Below are 19,761 nucleotides of genomic sequence, written 5' to 3'. Positions count from 1 at the left end.
CACGGCCCGAAATTCGTGCGCCCTCCTGGAGGGGCTCAGTTGGAGGGGCGGGCACGCGCGTCAAAGGAGGCCAGACAGACTGAGGCAAAGGAGCAGCAGAGCGCCGGGCGACTCAACCCGCTCCCCCCGTCTCGGGGGCGCTCGGCTCAGAACTACAAGGCCCAGCAGGCAGCGGCAGGGGGAGGCGGAGGAGGTGGGACCAGCGCGGGGTGGGAGTGAGAGAGGGAGCCCTCGCGCCTTGCCGGCGCATAGCGCTCGGAGCGCTCCTGCGGGCACTGGCGCGGCGGCCTCGGCTGTGGCTGCGGCGCGGCGCGGGAGCCCGAAGTCTGGTCCAGCCGCAGCGCGCGGAGGAGCCCGGGCTGTGCCCAGAGCTGGGCGGCGACGCCCGGACAGCCCCGAGACTCCGCTTAGCGCATTGCGGCGACCTCGCCTTCCCCGGCCGAGAGCGCGCGCCGCAGCTGGAAGAGCGGCGGAGCCCGAGGACTTTTCTGCGGTCCGAGGGGCGCCCCGCCGGGCGCAGGGGACCAGGGCGGCAGTCGGGCACGCCGCGGCGCCGGGGCCCCCGCCAGGCGATGGAGCCCGGGCTACCAGAAGCCTGAGGGCCGCCGCCCGGTGCTGGAGAGGGGGGGGCCACAGGGTCTGGAGACCCCGGGCGGCGGACAGGAGCCCTCCCCCCCGCCCCGCCTCCGGGGCACCAGCTTCGGCTCCATTGTTCCCGCCCGGGCTGGAGGCGCCGAGCCCCGAGCGCCACCGGGAGTCGAGCGCCGGCCGCGGGGGCTCTTGCGGCCCCGCCAGGACCCGAGCGGAGCCCGGGGGCGGCGGGCCGGAGCCAGAGACGCGGACGCCCGCCCGCCCGCACGAGCCACGGCGGACTCTCCAGAGGCGGAACCGCAGCGCCGAGTGAGGTAAGAGCCGCGGCGCCCCGGATCCGGGGCGGGCTCCGCGTCCCGGGCGGGCCCCCGGCGCCGGAGCCTCCCGGCCGCGCGCTCTCCCCGCCGCAGCGCAGTCGGGTCCGGCGCCTCCCTCCGCTCGTTACCCGCCCCTCTCCACCCCCGGCTCCCTGCCCAGCTCCCGGCGCCCCCCTTTTGTCTCCCCTCCCTTCCCTCCGCTCGCGTCGCCTTCTGCGCCCCCTCCCCGCGCCCGTCCCGCCGCCCAACTTTTCCGCCAACTCGCGCTGGGGAGCTGGCGAGGCGGCGGCGGCTCCGCGGTGAGTCCGGGGAGGGACAGGGCCCGGGGCCGAGGCGGCGGCGGTCCTGGGTTTCCTGGGCCTGGGGAGGCAGGCGGGGGCGGGCAGCGCGGTGGGGGGTGTGTGTGTGTGTTGCGTTCCACACCATCTCCTTTTAGTCCACCCATGCGAGTCTCCGCGATCCAGCAGGTAGCTTTGGGTGGAACGCTAAAAAAAAGAAAAAGAAAAAGAAAAAATCCGGGGTCCTCCTAAGTCCTTTTCCATCTCCGGGAAAGTCTGGGGTCACTGCCGCAGGCGGGTGGGCGGTTGGGGGCCTGAAGGGGGAAGGAAGTGGAGGGGTCGGTTCGCTTCTCTTCCAGTCGGTTTTAAAGGGGGGTGTCGTCACCAAATGGCTGAAGCTGCTTCAGCGAAGAGCGAGAAAGGAATTCCCTTTTTCGAGAGGCGCTGATCTCCGACTTAGTCCCTCTCTGAAAGGGTCGGAAGTTTGGGGAAGGGGAGGGCGCCCAGCGGGTGAGGTTAAGCCCCATTACGGGGTCTGGGGGAGGGGATTGGTCAGTTCCTATCTGGTTCGAGGAGGTGGGGGAAGGGATGAGGGTTTTGTCCGGTGCGGTTCGCTCGGCACCGGTGCTTGTTGCTTCGCGGGCCCAGAACCCTCTGCCCCCTTCCCGCTCCCCTTTCCCGCTATGTTTGGGGTGAGGAGAAGAGAGGGGCTGGAACCTTCGTTTGCAGAGGAATTTATTGACGTTGTAGAATGGAATCATTTAACCCAGATCCTATGAAAGCAGTCAGATGCCTCTGGTTGGGGAGTGGAGGGCTTGGGGAGCGGTGAAACCTGCATCTCTTGTCTGGACCCAGAGGCTTTGGCCCTGTTCAAAGTTTCCGCCGTGTCTCCCCACCACCTCCCCACCAATACTCCCCCCCCCCCCCGCCCCATTTTCCAGATGTAGCCGCCGCATCTGGTTCCGTTTCACCCCACCCGGGTACACCGCAGCCGCTTGAACGTCCCTGTTCCTCCCTGCCCCCTCCCCCGGATCGAAACGGGGATCCTATAACTTGTCCTCACCACCTCGCTCTTTACGATTTTTTCTTAAGACTTGGGGACGAGGCGCTGGGACTGGGGGAGAGAAGTTACCCTGGATGCCAGGGTACTTAGGCTGTGCTGGCGCTTTCTGGCTCGTGCGGGAAAGAGGCATCGCCGGCGAGAGGAGGTTTAGGGGATGACAATATCTCCTCTGATAAGTGGTGGCCTCTTTGGCCACCGGTCTGACCCAGAGCTGGCCCTGACAGAAGTTTCTGGAACCGGAGCATTGCAGCCTCCTCCCTTTTCAGTTAGAGCCGGAGCGGCGGGAGTGTCTGACTCTGTCCGGAGCCCGCCGCCGGGTCTCGGGCCGCCCGGCGGTGGCGTCACGCGTCCCCTTTTCCACCCTCCCTGGAGCGAGCCCGGGGCGCAGCGGCTTGGGCGTGGGAGGGGGGCCCGGGCTGTGGCTCCCTCGGTGTTTTGAAGGAGTTCTTTCTTTGGGCGGCCGCTCCCGGAGGCTACCGTGGGGCGTTTTACCAAGTCCGCGCCGGCCGCAGGTTTGAAAGGGGTTGGCCTGTTGAGGGTTTTTGGTTCTGCCCTTCGAGGCAGGAAAGGGCTTTCTGGTTCCAAAGTTGCGAGAGGGTGGGGAGAGTTGGTCTCTCACCCTCTCCTCTCCAGCCTCTTTCAAATTGAAAACACTTCTCTGGTTTCCTCCTTTGGGCGGTCGTTCGGAGGCTGTAATGAAATCGCACTTTCTCTAGACATGGTAATTAAGGTGACTGTTTCCTCCGCAGATGGCGCTCTATCCTCTGCACCTCCGGCCCTGCGCTTTTTTTGGAAAACAGTCTAAATTATACAACCTTAGCCTTGAGACTGTGGGGCAGAAAGTGGCCATTCCCCATCTTCCCCCGCCCACCCCCCAACTATTGGCCCGGGCTCCCCGTTTCCTCCTTGAGGCTTGCTTAAAGGCCAAGTAGCAGGGCCCCTTGGGACGTGCCTCTGCTGGTTAATTATCCGCCCCCCCGCCCCCCCGCCCCAAGCCTAGGTCATCAGCCTTCCTTCCAGTGACCCAGGGGAAGCCCTTGGTGGTGTTGGTCGGGGAGACCCAGAGACCTTAGGGAGGATGGCCTGCCTCCCTAATGACTTGTTTACGTATTCTACCCCCTTCCCACCCGCCCCCGCCCCCGCCCCCAAATGGCTGGGAAGTCCTCCAGGGCTGCTGCCGTGGACCGCTCCCCCCCCACCCGCCGCCAACTCCCCCCCACCCCGAGGAATGCCAGGTGTTTGGGGACTGGGAAGCTGCCGAGGGTCTCGGCTCCAGCCTGCGATGGTTGCATACTGAATCGGGTGAGGAGCTCGTTGAAATATCTGTTGCATTTATTCTTAGTCATAGCAGAGTGTCAGCTTTTTAATGAGGGTCATCCGGGTGAAGAGCCACTTGGACAGTGTGCACCCCGCGCGCTGTCTGCTCTGACGGTGCCCGTAGAAATGCGCGTCTGGGAGGCATTTTCACGAATGGGATTTGGGCCGGAGTGGGCACTGTTTTCTTTGGCTCCCAAGTAGAGAGCCTTGGGTACTTACTTCTTTTCCTTGGCTCCTGGCCATGGAGGATGTGAGAAAGTTCCGTTAGGCACCCTTAGAATAGCAAGTGAAGCCAAAAAAGCAGGAGAAGACACAGAGAAGGAGCCTGGAAGGTGCTATGGCCCCACCCCTCCTGGGGGAGAGGATCAGAACATCTCCAGACTTAGGTCTGGTCCAGCTTTGTTCCTGTGGACTCCAGAGGCCAGGAGGATGGAGTTGAGAATGGAGGAGGTAGCCTCCAGCCACGGAGACCAGGCTGGACTGCTTTGGCTTTTAGTTGTCTGCTTTTTGTTTGTTTGGGGGTGTTTGGGGAGTGCTTTTTGTTTGTTTTGGCCTGAAAAAAAAAAATGAGTCCTAAAAGAAGAGATTTGCTCCTGTGAGCTTGGGCCTTTAGTGGCCTCTGAACACTTTCTTCAGGCCTCCATTTTTTAATCTCTCTCATCAAAATGGCCGTGATTAAGAGCTTCCTAGGAAGGTTTCAGCCTGTTGCTGCAGAAGGAGCTACAGAGTAAGTGATTCAAACATCTTACTCTGAAAAGGCCTCACCTCACTGGAGAGGAGTTTTAATTTCCTCTTGGGAAACAGGTCTCGCATTTGGCTTCCCAGGAGCTTTGTAAAAGGTCTGAGTCAACCCCAGGACTTGTTGGGAGTCCAGATGCAGAGCTTCAGAGAAGATTCTGGGGTTTCCAGAGAGGATTAAAAAGCGGACCTGGACTAAGAGAATTGCTTTTCTCCCTAAGTCTGCATCTTCCTGAGAGAAATTCCCTGCTCATCACCATTCCACTTGCAATTACAAGGAGCCACGTTCAGGCTCCCAGAAAACAGCCCTCACCTGGGTGAACACCTCCAAGCGTATGGTGGTCCACAAGCCATCCTGTCTTCAGTGGCAAGGCTTCCTAGATTACGGTGGGACAGTTAGAGTTTCTCTTCTTATTATTCATTTCTTACATACCTCACTCCCAGGGACATCTGGGCACTTTTTTTTTTTTTTTACAAGGACTCAAAACTTTTAAATGAGCATTTCTGTTGGACCCAGTCACATTTCGCAAGCCGAGCTGTGGATGTGTTGTCGGGTGTTTGTGGAGTATTTGCCCTGCCACTCTCTGCCGGGAGTAGGGAATGCTCACTTTGGGGAAAAGCAACCATTTCTGTTAAAAAGTCTTATTCCCAACTAAAGGGATTAAAGTTTTGGCATTACTTCCTCAAGTCTGAGGAATCAAGATGTTTAGAAAATGTCCAGGTTGGTATGCTTTGAAATCGAGTTTGGCTGGCTAACAGGGAGCGCCTGACGATTTTCTCTGGCGTTGTCAACCTCTTCTCTGCAAGTGCAGCTCTGTCAGTTTCTTTCCAATCGGCCCTTCTTTGTTTCATTCATTTATTCATCCAGTTACCAAATGCAGCAGCATCTGCTGTGTAGATGTCAGGTGCTAAGGGTATCAGCAAGGAGTAAACCAATGCAGACCCTCCTCTATAGGAGCTTGCCACCCTGTGGTGGACGTTTTTGGAAATTCAGAGGATCCTCAAAAGGCCCAAAAAGACTTGTGGAAGACGTGGCAGGTTGAGGCGGGGCTCCGAGAATCAGAGAGGAATGAGAGACCGTGGCCTGCCAAGGATAGAGGAAGGGCGAAGAAGCGCTTGGCAGGCCGTGGAGGTTACCCAGAGCTGTCCTGTCCTCTGTAGTGTAACACAGGCCGAGTTGGATCTCAGAGTTTTCTAGTGGCCACGTTTGAAAAGGGAACAGGTGAAATGCATTTTCATTAATTCACCTGGATCTCAAAAATATATCTGATTTAGCCCAATATATGTGAAGCATTATCATTTGAACATGTAATCAGTATTTTTAAAAAATCATTGAGAGACTGTACATTCTAGTATGTACTTTTGATTTCCAACACATTCCGACTTGCACTGGCCACGTTTCAAGGGTTCCATAGCCATGAGGGGCCACACGGAACGGACCCTGAGGTCTAGAGTGTGGGGTTTGGAAAGACTGGAGAGGAAGAAATGGTTTTGCAAAGGCAGGAAGTTCATGTCGTCCGGTTGCCAATTACCAAAGTCCCCTGAGAGTGCTATCAAGGAGTGACTCAAAGCACAATGTTTATAGATAATTCCTTACATTTGATTAGTGTTTTCAAGAGGAGAGAGCAAGTCCTTTCACCCACGCTGCGGGTTTAAGGCTCGTCACCCCCTGTGGTGTAGGCAAGGCAACTATAATATTTCAGCTCCCCCTGACGACCAGTGGGAAAACCGAGATGTTACGTGTCCTCTCCCTGCCCCTCCTCCTTCTTTTTCCCCCTCCTCACCCCCCAGTGAGGACCTCTGCACCCAGAGCCAGAGCTGGGCTGCCAGTCCCAGGAGATGAAACTGCTGGAGAGAGGCTGATGGGGCCAGCTGCTGTGTGCACCTGCGGGGCTACAGGTCACATCTGTCAAGCAGTGGAGGAAGGAGACTGTCCCTAAGGGACTTAAAGAATTCCTTAATTAGTAGCATGGGAAGAAGGTGAGGTGAAGGGGGACGGGACAGTCCCCAGGGTTCCAAACAGTGTGTGGACTAGTGGTTTGTGTCGCTGTGTTTTCCGTAGTGGGATGTGTACCCAACTTACCTTCTGGTTCCAGAAGTGGTTGCCCAGGGAGCTGGGTTTTCTGAACATCTTTTGTTTTACAGACTGGGGACTCAGTGCCCAGAGGGGGAGGAACGGAAGAGACTTTTGCAGGGAAGCTGCCAGATTAGTTTGAAATGTGTTGATCACAGAGCCGAAAGAGGGCAGCCAGCAGCCAGACCCCACCTGTGAGGAGGTGGGCAGGCTCTTGGGGGTTGGCGGGGGGGGGGGGGGGGGGGGGGGGCAGGCAGAGTGACCTGCCTCCCTGCTACCTTTGAAAACCAGCTTTATCATCTCGAGATGATACCACCCTTTCTCCTTGGATACTAAAAATTTGTTCCTGACTCTGGCCATTCCTAGGGGACTTACTTAGGTTCTTAGTCAGGTGTACCTTTCTTGGTGACTGCGCTGCATGCATTTGGTGTATCTTGGGGATGTAACGAGATGTGGAAGGTGGTTTCGGCATATTCTCTGGCCAGCATCGCTTCTGTCCCTGGCTGGGGATCAGGCCTGTCCTGTGTCCTAGTCGGTACACTCAGGAGCTGCTTCCAAGGGTCTTTCTCTTGAGCCAAGAAATTGAGAATCAAAGTTTCACTTGTCGAGGAGCAACTAAGCCCGTGGGCCACTACCGAGCCCGCGTGCTGCAACTCCTGAAGTCTGTGCACCCAGGGCTGTGCTCTGCAACAGTAGTGGCCGCTGTAATGAGAAGCTCACGTACTGCACCTAGGGAGTGGCCCCCACTCGCTGCAACTAGAGAAAGCCCACGTGCAGCAACAGAGACCCAGCACAGCCAAATATAAAGTAAATCAATGAATAAATTGTTGGGGGAAAAAAAAAGAACCCTTTCCGGTTGCCAGAGTCACCTGGGATCTGTCCTTATCTACATGGTTTCTGTGAGACACGGGGAGTTACCCTCTGGAGAAAATGAGCTTTCATCCAGTTTTGATCATTCCATTTTTTTATATATATTTATTTGTATTTATTTTTTTGGCTGTGCCAGGTCTTAGTTGCAGCATGCAATTCTTTTTTTTTTTTTATCTGTGTCGAATCTTAGCTGTGGCTCGTTGCAGCTCGCAGGTGTCTTTGCTCTTCAGCATGTGGGATCTTAATTCCCTGACCAGGGATCGAACCCAGGTCCCTTGTGTTGGAAGGCAGATTCTTAACCACTGCACCACCAGGGAAGTCCCCATGCAAATTCTTAATTGCAGCATATGGGATCTAGTTCCCAGACCGGGGATTGAACCCAGGTCCCCTGCATTGGGAGTGTGGAGTCTTAGCCACTGGACCACCAGGGAAGTCCCTGATCATCCCCTCTGGCTTCCGAAAGCCCAGGTGATGGAGACCCCATGCTCTTACCTCCCCACTGCACCCTGGGCAAGGCACTTAACCTCTTTGAGTCTCAGTTTCCCCATTGCTTAAAGGGCAATAATAATTCCCACCCTCCCCGAAGTTCATAGTGAAGAAGAGCTGAAGTTTTATAGTTTAAAATCATACCTAGTCCACACTTGGCACGGGTTTTAGGTACAGTAAATGCTTACTCGATTCTGTCTCGTCTAGTCCTTTTCCTAAATTCAGAAAAACAGAAATGTTTACTTCTTGTTTGATTTGAAATCATTAAAACATTTCAGGAAAGCCTTGGGAGGGACGCAGGCACTGCCTGCATCTTCCGCGCTGGCAGGCACTTGAGAACGAGGCCAGGAATCCAGGGGTTTTTCTGCCAGCCGGGACTGACTCACTCACAAGGGGCCCCATCTGGCTCCGGGGAGGCCAGGCTGAAGCACCACATGAGGACATGTTCCGGGGAAGTGGATTCTCTGAATAACTCGGATGGTTCCCTGGAGTATATAGGACAAAAGCCACCTGGAAGACTGAGAGGGTCATCCCCTTGCAGCCCAAATGGTGCGCAGAAGGGTCATCACTTAGGAAAGGTTGAGCAGCAAAGACCATTATCCTGAAGACCCTGGAGGACTGTTTTACATGTTGCTGCTCTAGACACGAGAAGGACTTCCTTGGTGGCTCACACAGTAAAGAATCTGCCTGCAATGTGGAAGACCTGAGTTTGATCCCTGGGTCAGGAAGATTCCCCTGGAGGAGGAAATGGCAACCCACTCTAGTATTCTTGCCTGGAGAATCCCATGGACAGAGGAGCCTGGCGGGCTACAGTCCATGGGGTCGCAAAGAGTCGGATGCGACTGAGTGACTGACACTTTCAGACAGGAGAAGGATAAAGGGCCGCAGTCCGTGCCTTTCACCGGGGTTGGCATGAGCCATCTTTGAGTCAGGCCTTTCAAGAAACCTTCTTCTGCACGACCTTTCCCCACGTCTGGATCCATTTCTGCTGGACGACTGCTGGCACCTCTCGGTCTCAGAGAGAACTGGGCCCCCCATCTCACAGCTCCCCACTCGGAGGCATTGTTTAAGGAGCTGGTGAGAGTTGTGTTGTCTCCATGAGGGAAAGCTGCTGGAATCCCAGAGGTCCCTGTGATGGGTCCAGTTGTAGAGACAAAAAGAACGCACCCTGGAGATGGCTTATTTCAGCTTCCTCGCCGTGTAGGTCCAGAGAGGTGCAGCGTCTCACATGGCTCTCAGTTTGGGGACTTATTCCATGATTCCTCATCTCTCTTCACCCCTCACTGAAGGGTTGGTGTGCCCTAGAGGAAGTGAAGACTTATCCTGGGAGAGGTCACATTCGTACCCCCGGGCACCCTCTGGGAGACTTTCCTGAGGCTGTTCGCTTTCCCAGCACAATGGATCGTGGGGCTCATGCCTTGGGGAGCTTGACAATCTTCCCAATATGGGAAACAGTCCACGCTCAGTAAATAGTTGTTGGAGTGAATTAAAGCCCTCCTTGGTCTAATTAAGGCTTCTAACCTCCAATTCAGCGTTGGGGCAGGACAACAATTCCCTTCTTTGTGTCTCAAGGAGTAAGAGATTGCTTCGGGCACCTTCTGGGCAGGGTGGCCGTGTGACAGGTTTCCCTCTTTTTTTTCTCCTTGCGATGTGGACCCCCCACCCTGCCATTCAGACCCTTCTAACTTCGGGTTTGGTTTTTTTTTTCTTCTCCCCAGAGTCAGCTTGCAAAGGAGGATCAAGCCCACAGCGGAGTCTCCATGGAGGTGTGGAGCTTGGTCACCAACCTCTAACCGCAGAACTGGGATGTGGAGCCGGAAGTGTCTCCTCTTCTGGGCCGTGCTGGTCACAGCCACGCTCTGCACTGCCAAGCCGGCCCCGACCTTGCCGGAGCAAGGTAAGGCGCAGGCAGAGGGCCAGTGCGGGCACACAGCCCTCAGCAGCAGGGTGGGCCAGGCCGGACGTGCTGTGCTCAGCCAGGCAGGCTCCATCCCAGGGGGCCTACAGGAGAAACCCCTGAGCTGGCTGGGGCCTGCCAGTAAACACAGCCAGCTTCATCAGAGGTTGGGTTGTGAAGGCCAACGACATCTGTCTGCCAGAGATGACATGCTCAGGGTGGGTTTGTGCTTTTCTCCTCCTTAAAAAAAAGAGCTTCTGGTTGGAACCCAAGAGCCAGCTCCCTAAGCTGGATGGTGTCTAAAGTGGGAGCTGGGTGGTGCGGTGGGGTGTGGTGACCTGTGAACTTGGATTTAGAACTTGGATGGTCTTCAGAGGATGTGGAGGGATGTGGGAGCTTCATACAGACCTCTGGCTTCTAGAAATCGTTCCCAAGACGTGTCTTTTATGAGGGTTGGCCATCACGGCCACGTGCCTGCTGTTCTGTCTTGACCATGTCTCACAAGCCCTGTTGGGAGGCTTGGTAAGAGGTTTGCTTCGGATAAACTGCTGGAGGGATTTCAAAGAGATTTTGAAGAGCACTGCAGGATGAAGGTGCTGGTAGAGACCTGTAGTTTATTGGGAATTCAGAGGGATTTTTAGTAACAGGAAAGACTTGCCCCCACCGCTGATGGCATTTTTCCGGACTTGTGAAAATACCTCGTGGAGATTACAGGTACAGCACACCTGGCAGCTTTTGAAGGTCTTTGAGAACTAATATTTGGGCATTTCTGCTGCCAAGAGGTAGTGTGGCTTATGACTCAGCAGCTGATGACAGAAGCAGAGGAGGTTGGCAGGCACTGGGTGAAGGGCTCAGGCATGCGTGTGACATGGTGACTGCGTGTCAAGGGCCACCAGTCTCACTCGCAGGACCTGTGTGAGTGACAGATGAAGAGTGAGCGTGTTTATCCCCTTGTAGGGTGATGAAGAAGGAGGGAGAAGGGTGAAGGGGGCTTTCTAGAAGCTGGAGCAAGCAGGTACCTGTTGCATTCAATGACAGAACTGAAGGCAGGGCCTGACCTGGAACATATTGGAGACCCTGAGTGGGACAGGGGGGACCGTCCTACCCACAGGGAGTTCACCATCAGGTAGAGGGTGACAAGTACAAAGGCAGCTAAATTCAAGGTGAACCGTGTTTAGACCACACAGCAGAGTTACAACAAAGTGCATTGGGAATGCCAGGGAAGCGGGGCAGCAAAGCCTCTGAGAGGATCCAGAGGGATGGGCAGGGGGTGGGAAGGAAATGCGGGTGTTCCAGGAGGAACAGCATGAGGGGGTGCTGGGGCAGGATGTATAAGGCGTTCGGAGAAGGCCTCACCTGGTGCATAGGTAGTTGGAGGACATCATGCCTGGAAAAATTGGACTGAGTTAGTGAATGGAAGCCTTAATGCCCTGCAGAGGAATCTGTACTTAAATGGGTAGATACTGGGAGTCTTAAAAAATCTTGAGCAGAAAGTGACATGATCCAGCTTTCAGATTTTCAAGCATTTGAGTTTGGACGGATGGGAGGAAGAAGTCAGAAGGACCTACGTTCCAGTCGTGCTCCGCCACTTAATAGCAGCGTTACGTGCTTTGACAAATGACTCAAACACATTAAGCCTTAGTTTGCTTATCTTTAAAACGGGGAGAGTGACACAGGATGCAGTGAGATAATCCGCATAAAGCACATGCTGGTAAAGCATGGATTAGTTATGGCTGCTCCCACCACTGTTGTCAGAGAAATGAGTTACTTTTTTTCTTTTTTTGCTGCATTGGGTCTTAGTTGCAGCATGCGGGCGCCTTTCTAGTTGTGGCAGGCTTAGTTGCTCCATGGCTTGTGGGATCTGAGTTCCTCAACCCGGGATTGAACCCATGTCCCCTGCATTGAAAGGCAAATTCTTAACCAGTGAACCACCAGGGAAGTCCCCAGAGGCGAGCTACTTTAACAGTTGTTTTTGCATGTCTAGCTGGAGAAAGGGAGTGAACTAGGGTGGGGAAAAATAGGAAGGAAGGAAAAATAGCAGAGATACTATAGAAATAAAACCTATAGGCTTAAGTAGGTTGGATGTCAACGCTGGGTGACTAGAGACACAGATAGAGAAAGAGAAGCCGTATCCAACTCTTTGCAACCCCCATGAACTGTAGCCCTCCAGGCTCCTCCATCCCTGGGATTTTCCAGGCAAGAGTAGGGCCACCCTGGAGTGGGAGGCCATTCCCTTCTCCAGGGGATCTTCCCAACCCAGGGATCGAACCCAGGTCTCCAGCACTGTAGGCAGACGCTTTACGGTCTGAGCCACCAGAGAGGCCTCAGAGACAGACAAGGCGAGTGTAAAGGAGGTGGGTCGGGATGGGAGGTTGTGAGGAGCAGGTAGAAATTGGGGTCAGCCGCAGCAATGGGCAGCCACGAAGAGGGGTGGGTTAGGTTTGAGGATATGAGTTTACGGTCAACCCCAAAGCTGTTTTTTTTTGTTTTTTCCACTTTCTCTAGCAAACCTTTTGCAGCCCGTGAATGAAGTGTAGAGAAACTGAATAGTAAGCATCTCGAGTCTGGGCTCCTGTAAACAGAAAAGGAATGTCCAAGGGTCTAAGCATATGGAGTGGAAGGAAGGGGGAAAGAGTCCTTGAAGCTTCTGGCTGTGTCCAGACTGGGAGAGGAAGCTGGGGGGAGAGGCTGGAAGTCTTGGTCAGGACGAGGTCCCCACTCCCCTGAACAGGAGGGAGGGGGTGGGAGGGGGGCCTGTTAGGAGGTGATGTGGCGGTGAAGAAGGAAGGAACAGTGCCATGTTTAAAAAAATCAGCTTAACTGAGGTATCACTCACATTCTGTAAAATGCACTGATCATAAGTGTAGAGCTCAGTGTGTTTTAATAAATACAGTATTATCCCACATAACTACCCCCTCAGTTGAAAAGCCATGAAATGTTTTCATCCTCTCCAAACCTTGTCTCGTGCCCCCTTTGCAGTCCACTGGACTCGGGCAATGGCAGATCTACTTGGTGTCACTGAAGGTTAGTTTTGCCTACTTTAGAATTTCTCATAATGAAATTATCTGGTGAATGTGTATCCCTTCACTTGATGGGGGCCATCGGGTTGTTCACACTTCAGGCTGTTATTACTAAAACTGCTGTGAACGTTCGTGTATGTTGTGTTCATGTACTGTGGGCATGAACTTTTCCCTGGACTGCTCCGGTTTTGATTTTGGCTCCGTTTCTTACCGGCTGTTGCCTGTTGGCTGTCCATCTCCGCCTCTCTGTAATATTTATTGGTAATGAACATCTCCTCCAGAGATCCTTGTGAATATCAGATGTGAATGTCTGCAAAGCTCTCAGAACCCTGGCTGGACATAGTCAATGAACCGTACATAGGAGCTGTGGGTACCTTTTCTGGGGATGCACCAGGGGGTAAGGGGCTTGCTTCATGGCCACACTTGGAATGCCTTAGGATGCAGAAGTAGGAAATCCACTCGTCTTGATGGGCATCGGGTCCCTGCTTGGTTGAGTCAGCCCCTCCCCATGATTATCCATCCTGAGCTTGGTGATGTCAGACCACGGCCCCCACTGTCTGAAACCCTAAGGGAAAATCTCTCTCCATGCTTTGTAAACTATAAGGTATCATAAATGTAAAGTATTACTGCTGATTATTGAATGACAATGCCGCTCTTGTCCTCAGAAAAGACTGGACTGTATATAAAAGGTTTGCCCAAAAGTTTAAGACTAACTACCCCAAACCCTGCTCCCACTGACTGAGAGCATTTCCCCTTTAGAGAGAGAGGCTTTGCTGTGAGTGAGTGTGGTGAGTGTGTGTGTGTGTGTCTTGAGAGCCCCTCCCCCAGTCTGCAAATGCTCCTCGGGGAGTAGGGAGGGCCTGGAGTTTCTGGCTGTCCTTGGAAAGTTGATTTAATAAGGGTTCCAGGAAAACCAGCCTCCCTCCTTCTCCCCCTCTCCTTTCCCTTTTCTTTAAGGTTTGGGATCTTAAAGAGGCTGAGCTGGTTTCAGACCAGGCTTTGTGGGGGAGTGGTAGGGGGAGACCGAAGTGGGCTCATGGGCCAAGGAGTAAGAATGCCCCTTTAGAAAGATAAGCACTGGCTTGAAAGACACTTTGAGCTTGAAGAGGCTTGTTTCTGTGTATTTTTCTCTCTTTTAGAATAAGACTTGGGGAAGAGCAAGTGGACGAGTCCAAAACTGCTTGCAAGACCACTTGTCACATAGTTGGGGGTGGGGGTCCTGCCCTTTTTTCAAAGCAATAACCTAGGCTAAAACCCCCAGACCCCATGGTGGAGGGCACAACATGAGTCTCAAAATACTTGCCTACATGCTCAGAAACCTGCAACTAATAAACGATTTAATGGCTGGGGTTTTACAGCTCCTCCCACCTACCCAGATTTGAAGGAGTCTGGTGGCCGGTTGAAGGGGGAGAGGTTACCCTTAATGGAAAAGCCGCACGTTTCCATTTCTGGCTGCAAGCCCCCTGGAAGCTGGGGCGCCACAAAGCGAGGCTTTGTCTTTGTGTGCTGCAGAAACCTGGGCCCGTGGGGGAGGCAGTGAGTGGCACTGGAGACATCACCCCAGCTTCAAGTCCAGTCCCAGGCTCTGGCCGCCCCAGGCAACTCCCCAGGGGCTCCCCCAGCTCGCCTGGGCCCAAAGCGGTATGCATTTCAACCTGGCTGCAGGGGGCAGCCCCACTGCTGTCCTCCTACAGGCCGCGGCCCCACTGGCTGCAGCTGATCGGTACGGCCAGAGGACCGGTGTCCGCTGGGCCAGTGTGTCCAGTGGCTATCCCATCCCATCCCCCATATCAGATAGTTTTGCAAAAAGAACCTGTTTGCTTCGGATTCACATGGGGTGGGGGGCGTTGAAGGGAAGCTTCTTATCCCCAGTGCTGGAAGGCGGGTGGCATTCCGTGGAGCAGAGGGCAGTGATGCAGGGTGAGCCACTGGCGAACAAGGCTGGAGGATCTCAGGACCTGGGAATCTGCGGGGCGCCGGGCTATCCCTGCTTCCCCAGACGATCTTCTCTGTCCCCCGCCCAGGAGGGGTGGCTCTTGTAGCCCGAGAAGGGTGCGTGGGCAAGTGTTCTGGAGCAGGGCTTTGCGGAGAGTGGGGGTTGGGAGAGGCTGTGAGGGAGGCGGGGAGGGCTCCTGTGTCTGCCTGACCACGCCGGGCAGAGCCACCCCAGGGCCGTGCTCTTGGCTCTGGCTCCTGCATTGCTGCACCATTAGCTTCACTGATTTTCCACTCCAGCTCTGCCGGCCAGCTCCCCCCTGAAGCCAGGGAGGAGGAATTTCTCAGGGAAGAACAAATGGCTGTCCAGAGCCCTGGCCCGGGGTGGGGAGAAGGGAGGGAGCCCACACCGAGAAGCAGGCTGGGCTGCTGTCCCCCTGGCTTCTGTGACGGCTGCCCCCCTGGAGTCGAGGGGGGTGGGCAGGGACCAGAGGGAGAGAAAGGGCCAGGGATGCCCCTGGAGAGGTGGGCCAACAGGGCCTGGCCCATGAGTGATGGCTCGTGTCTGGGGCGGTGATGGACGGCCTTGGGAGAAGTGGGTTCTGGGGAGTCGTGCTCCGGGAGGGCGAGGTCCAGGGTCAGAGAGCCTGACCGGCAGCTGCGCCCTGTTTTCACAGGGCCTTGGTCCTCGGGGGCCTCTGGGGGCTCCAGCTCACCCTGTGGACGCCACCTTTGCCTCTTGCCTCCCGAAAGTCTGGCAGCGGGACAGCTGTTTCCCTGCTGACCAGGAAAGTCCAGCTGCTTCTGGCACTGCTGATCTCCTGGATTCAGCTGCCCAGGCCTCCCTGTTTGTCCTGGAGAAAAGGCGCCTCCATGCACTTCCCTTCCCTCTGCCCACCCTCTCCCCCACCTCCACCCCCCAAGTGATTCAGCTGCAAGCCAACTGCTCGACCTGGGCTCTTAAGGCCAGGAGGAAGTTCCAGACTGTTTCCTCTTAGGAGAAACTGTCTGGACTTGGGCTGCTCCTGAACTTGAGGGCTTGCTCCGACTCACAGCTGGTGATGGCCAAGTAGAGCGGGCTGGTCGTGGCTCCTGCCCTGAGCCCCCCTGTCCTGTTCTCGGTTCACACTGACCCTCGTTGACCCCCTTGCCAAACGAGGTGCCCCCTGCCTTCATTTAAAGGCTCAGGATGGGCTGTATCCAGTTAGTTCCACGCACTGAGAACCATTGCCCGGGTGGAGCTGAAAACGTGGTGCTCCTTCCCGAGCCCATGTGTTGTGTCATGGCCAAGCCTCCTGGGACAGGTTGTATAAAAAAAGGACGTGAGTGTTGGTGTGAATGTGGTTGTGTTTCCCCAGCCCTAACGTGTAGGCGTGTTGAGCCTCAAGTGGGTGAGAGGGTCAAGGAGTTCGGTGAAGACTTGACATTAGTGGTCATGAGTTTGGGCAGGGAAAGAGATTAAAAACCGTCAGTGCTAAAGCTTCACATACTTGATCAACAACGAAAGTTGAACTTAAGCCTTTATCCCTTCCTCTGTGTTCCAGGGTTAAAAACTAGCCTCTGGCTAACGGTTTCTTCGCCATTTGTTTACTGACGCATTTTCTTCCTTTCTCCTTCCCTTCCCTCCATCCCTCCTTCCTTCCCACCCACCCACCTTCCTTCCTTCCCTCTCTCCCATCCATCCATCCATCTGGCCAAACAAGGCTTCCTTCTTTTTTGTTTAATACAGCTGCTACTGCTAAGTCGCTTCAGTCGTGTCCGACTCTGTGTGACCCCATAGATGGCAGCCCACCAGGCTCTCCCGTCCCTGGGATTCTCCAGGCAAGAGTACTGGAGTGGGGTGCCATTGCCTTCTCGGTTTAATATAGCATGCACATGCAATTATAACCATTGTTTATCCTGGTCCCTTAGCTGAAATGTTCATCCCTAGCCTTTCCTGCTTTCACTCTGTCATTTCTACTCTTAGCTTAAGGTGTAGCTTAAGGGCCATCTCCCGATTGAAGCCCTCCTCTGGTTCCAAATAAATCATTTTTTTTTTCCTCTCCTCTTTGTGTAGCATTTGATCTAGCACTGACTTTCCTCTGCCTTACATTATTTAATATATGGCTGTTTCCTTCACCAGAGCAAAGTTCTGTGCAATCAGAAAGAATGTTTTTATTGCTCTTTTAAGCCAGGGATATTTGGGGGACTTCCTTGGTCCAGTGGTTAAGATTTTGCCTTCCAATGCAGAGGGTGGGTGTTTGATCCCTGGTCGTGGAGCTAAGATCCCATATGCCATGCAGCCAAAACACCAAAACATAAAACAGACTCAATATTGTAACAGAGTCAAAAAAGACTTTTAAAATGGTCCACATAAAAAAAAAGGAATGTTTCATTATAGAAAATTTAGAAAATATAGGCTTCTAAAGAGAAAAACTTACCTGCCCACCATCCAAAAATAATCACTGTTAGCAATGAATCTATTTTAGTTTTTTCCTACATTTATACAACATGACTTTTCAAAAGGTAATTTATACATTATATACTAGTTTGTAACATAAGCAGGTACTTATTGCCTTGCAGAGATGTTTTCATCATGCTCAAGTAACTACACAGAAGTATAGATGTACAAGATTTATTTGTTTATGCAGTCCTCATTATTGAGCATTTAAGTTATTTTCAATAGTTTGCAGTTAAGTGAACATACTTTCACAAGTAAAATTTGTCCATGTATCCAAAGATTTTAGATACATTCTAAAATCTTTTAGATACATTCTAAAAGTTATGATTCAGTTCATTCAGTCGCTCAGTCGTGTCCAACTCTTTGCGACCCCATGAATCGCAGCATGCCAGGCCTCCCTGTCCATCACCAACTCCCAGAGTTCACTCAAACTCACGACCATTGAGTTGGTGATGCCATCCAGCCACCTCATCCTCTGTTGTCCCCTTCTCCTCCTGCCCCCAATCCCTCCCAGCATCAGGGTCCTTTCAAATGAGTCAACTCTTCTCATGAAGTGGCCAAAGTACTAGAGTTTCAGCTTCAGCATCTATGCCTTCCAATGAACACCCAGGACTGATCTCCTTTAGGATGGACTGGTTGGATCTCCTTGCAGTCCAAGGGACTCTCAGTGAGTCTTCTCCAACACCACAGTTCAAAAACATCAATTCTTTGGCACTCAGCTTTCTTCACAGTCCAACTGTCACATCTGTACATGACCACTGGAAAAACCATAGCCTTGACTAGACGGACCTTTGTTGGCAAGGTAATATCTCTGCTTTTTAATATGCTATCTAGGTTGGTCATAACTTTCCTTCCAAGGAGTAAGCATCTTTTAATTTCATGGCTGCAATCACCATCTGCAGTGATTTTGGAGCCCAAAAAAATAAAGTCTTACACTGTTTCCACTGTTTCCCCATCTATTTGCCATGAAGTGATGGGACCAGATGCCATGATCTTTGTTTTCTGAATGTTGAGCTTTAAGCCAATTTTTTCACTCTCCTTTTTCACTTTCATCAAGAGGCTTTTTAGTTCCTCTTCACTTTCTGCCATAAGGGTGGTGTCATCTGCATATCTGAGGTGATTGATATTTCTCCCAGCAATCTTGATTCCAGCTTGTGCTTCTTCCAGCCCAGCGTTTCTCATGATGTACTCTGCATAGAAGTTAAATAAGCAGGGTGACAATAAACAGCCTTGACGTACTCCTTTTCCTATTTGGAACCAGTCTGTTGTTCCATGTCCAGTTCTAACTGTTGCTTCCTGACCTGCATATAGGTTTCTCAAGAGGCAGGTCAGGTGGTCTGGTATTCCCATCTCTTTCAGAATTTTCCACAGTTGATTGTGATCCACACAGTCAAAGGCTTTGGCATAGTCAATAAAGCAGAAATAGATGTTTTTCTGGAACTCTCTGGCTTTTTCCATGATCCAGCGGATGTTGGCAATTTGATCTCTGGTTCCTCTGCCTTTTCTAAAACCAGCTTGAACATCAGGAAGTTCACGGTTCACGTATTGCTGAAGCCTGGCTTGGAGAATTTTGAGCATTACTTTACTAGCATGTGAGATGAGTGCAGTTGTGCGGTAGTTTGAGCATTCTTTGGCATTGCCTTTCTTTGGGATTGGAATGAAAACTGACCTTTTCCAAAAAGTCGTGATTACATAGTACCAAACTGCCCCAGAAAGGTGATAACCAGGTAGCATCTTTAAAAATTGTAACTAATAAATACTGTTTGTTACATTGTCACATTCTGCATCCTTTCCATATTTTTACCTCTACACCAGTCCCATGGCCATAGGTTTTATTTCCATAATCAGATGAGGAAACTGAGGTTCAGGGAGTTAAATAATTTATCTAAAGTCATGTAATTGATGGGCCTAGAAAAGGGAATAGCAGCCCACTCCAGTATTCTTGCATGGAGGACCCCATGGATGGAAGAGCCTGGCTGGGCTACAGTCCACAGTCTCAGAGAATCAGACACTACTGAGCTGCTCACACACACACACACACACACACACACACACACACACACACACACACACACACAGAGCTGATGGGAGGTGAAAGTGGAATTCAGGCTCAGGTAGGTCTGACTCCAGTAAATATTTTTACTATGTCTCTCTATCAAATTGGGTTTCTCCCCAAAATTCAGGCAGACCAGTGTTACAATTTAAATGCTGCTAGTTCGGTCCCTTTTGTCTCACAAGAAGTAGGCGTCACCTCCCTTTCTGGGGTGGTACATACATGTGTGTGATTGGGGTAAGGCTGCAGATGCTTGCCTTGTGCCTTTTCTTGTGGGATATTCTTCTGCTCTTGACTGTGAGGCTGTGCATTGCTCATAGGTCTGTGAGCCACCCCAGTCAAAGTGGTTTCCTAGCCTAGAATAATCAATAGAATAAAACAGCCTTTCCCAGTGTAGCTGAGACCTCCCACTTGGCGAAGGTCTGGGATTAGAGGTCTCTAAAAGCGTCAGAGTACACACCTGAGTTTTCCTTGTTGGTCAAACTTGTTTTAGAATATAGTGTGTTGTCTGGACACATAAACCACCTGGATTGCTTCTGAAATGGTCCAACAATGTCTGATAGATGAAAATAAACATGGCTAGAAGGCTCAGCAGGCCTGAGCTCTAGTGTCCTTTTGAGGCTTCCAGTATTTGTGTGTGTGTGCACTAAGTCGCTTCAGTCATGTCCGGCTCTTTGCAATC

The 19,761-nt window shown here is 52.8% G+C and overlaps 1 protein-coding gene across 6 annotated transcripts in view; it reads left to right on the top strand.

Annotated features, from left to right (window-relative positions):
* Positions 1–757: 757 nt before the first annotated feature.
* Positions 758–19,761, top strand: part of FGFR1 (fibroblast growth factor receptor 1) — a 50,128-nt gene continuing 31,124 nt past the window's right edge. For 5 of the 6 annotated variants that reach the window (XM_052661528.1, XM_052661527.1, XM_052661526.1 and 2 more), the window contains exons 1-2: positions 758–905; positions 9,453–9,631. In XM_052661528.1, the coding sequence (XP_052517488.1) occupies positions 9,541–9,631 (91 nt within the window). In that variant the 5' untranslated portion in view covers positions 758–905; positions 9,453–9,540. Of the gene's footprint in view, positions 906–1,088; positions 1,208–9,452; positions 9,632–19,761 lie in introns of those variants that run through there. The other variant, XM_052661525.1, reaches the window with a different exon arrangement.

This window comes from Budorcas taxicolor, chromosome 24, assembly GCF_023091745.1.
Source record: "Budorcas taxicolor isolate Tak-1 chromosome 24, Takin1.1, whole genome shotgun sequence".
NCBI lineage: Eukaryota > Metazoa > Chordata > Mammalia > Artiodactyla > Bovidae > Budorcas > Budorcas taxicolor.
This window is presented reverse-complemented; position numbering and strand designations above follow the sequence as displayed.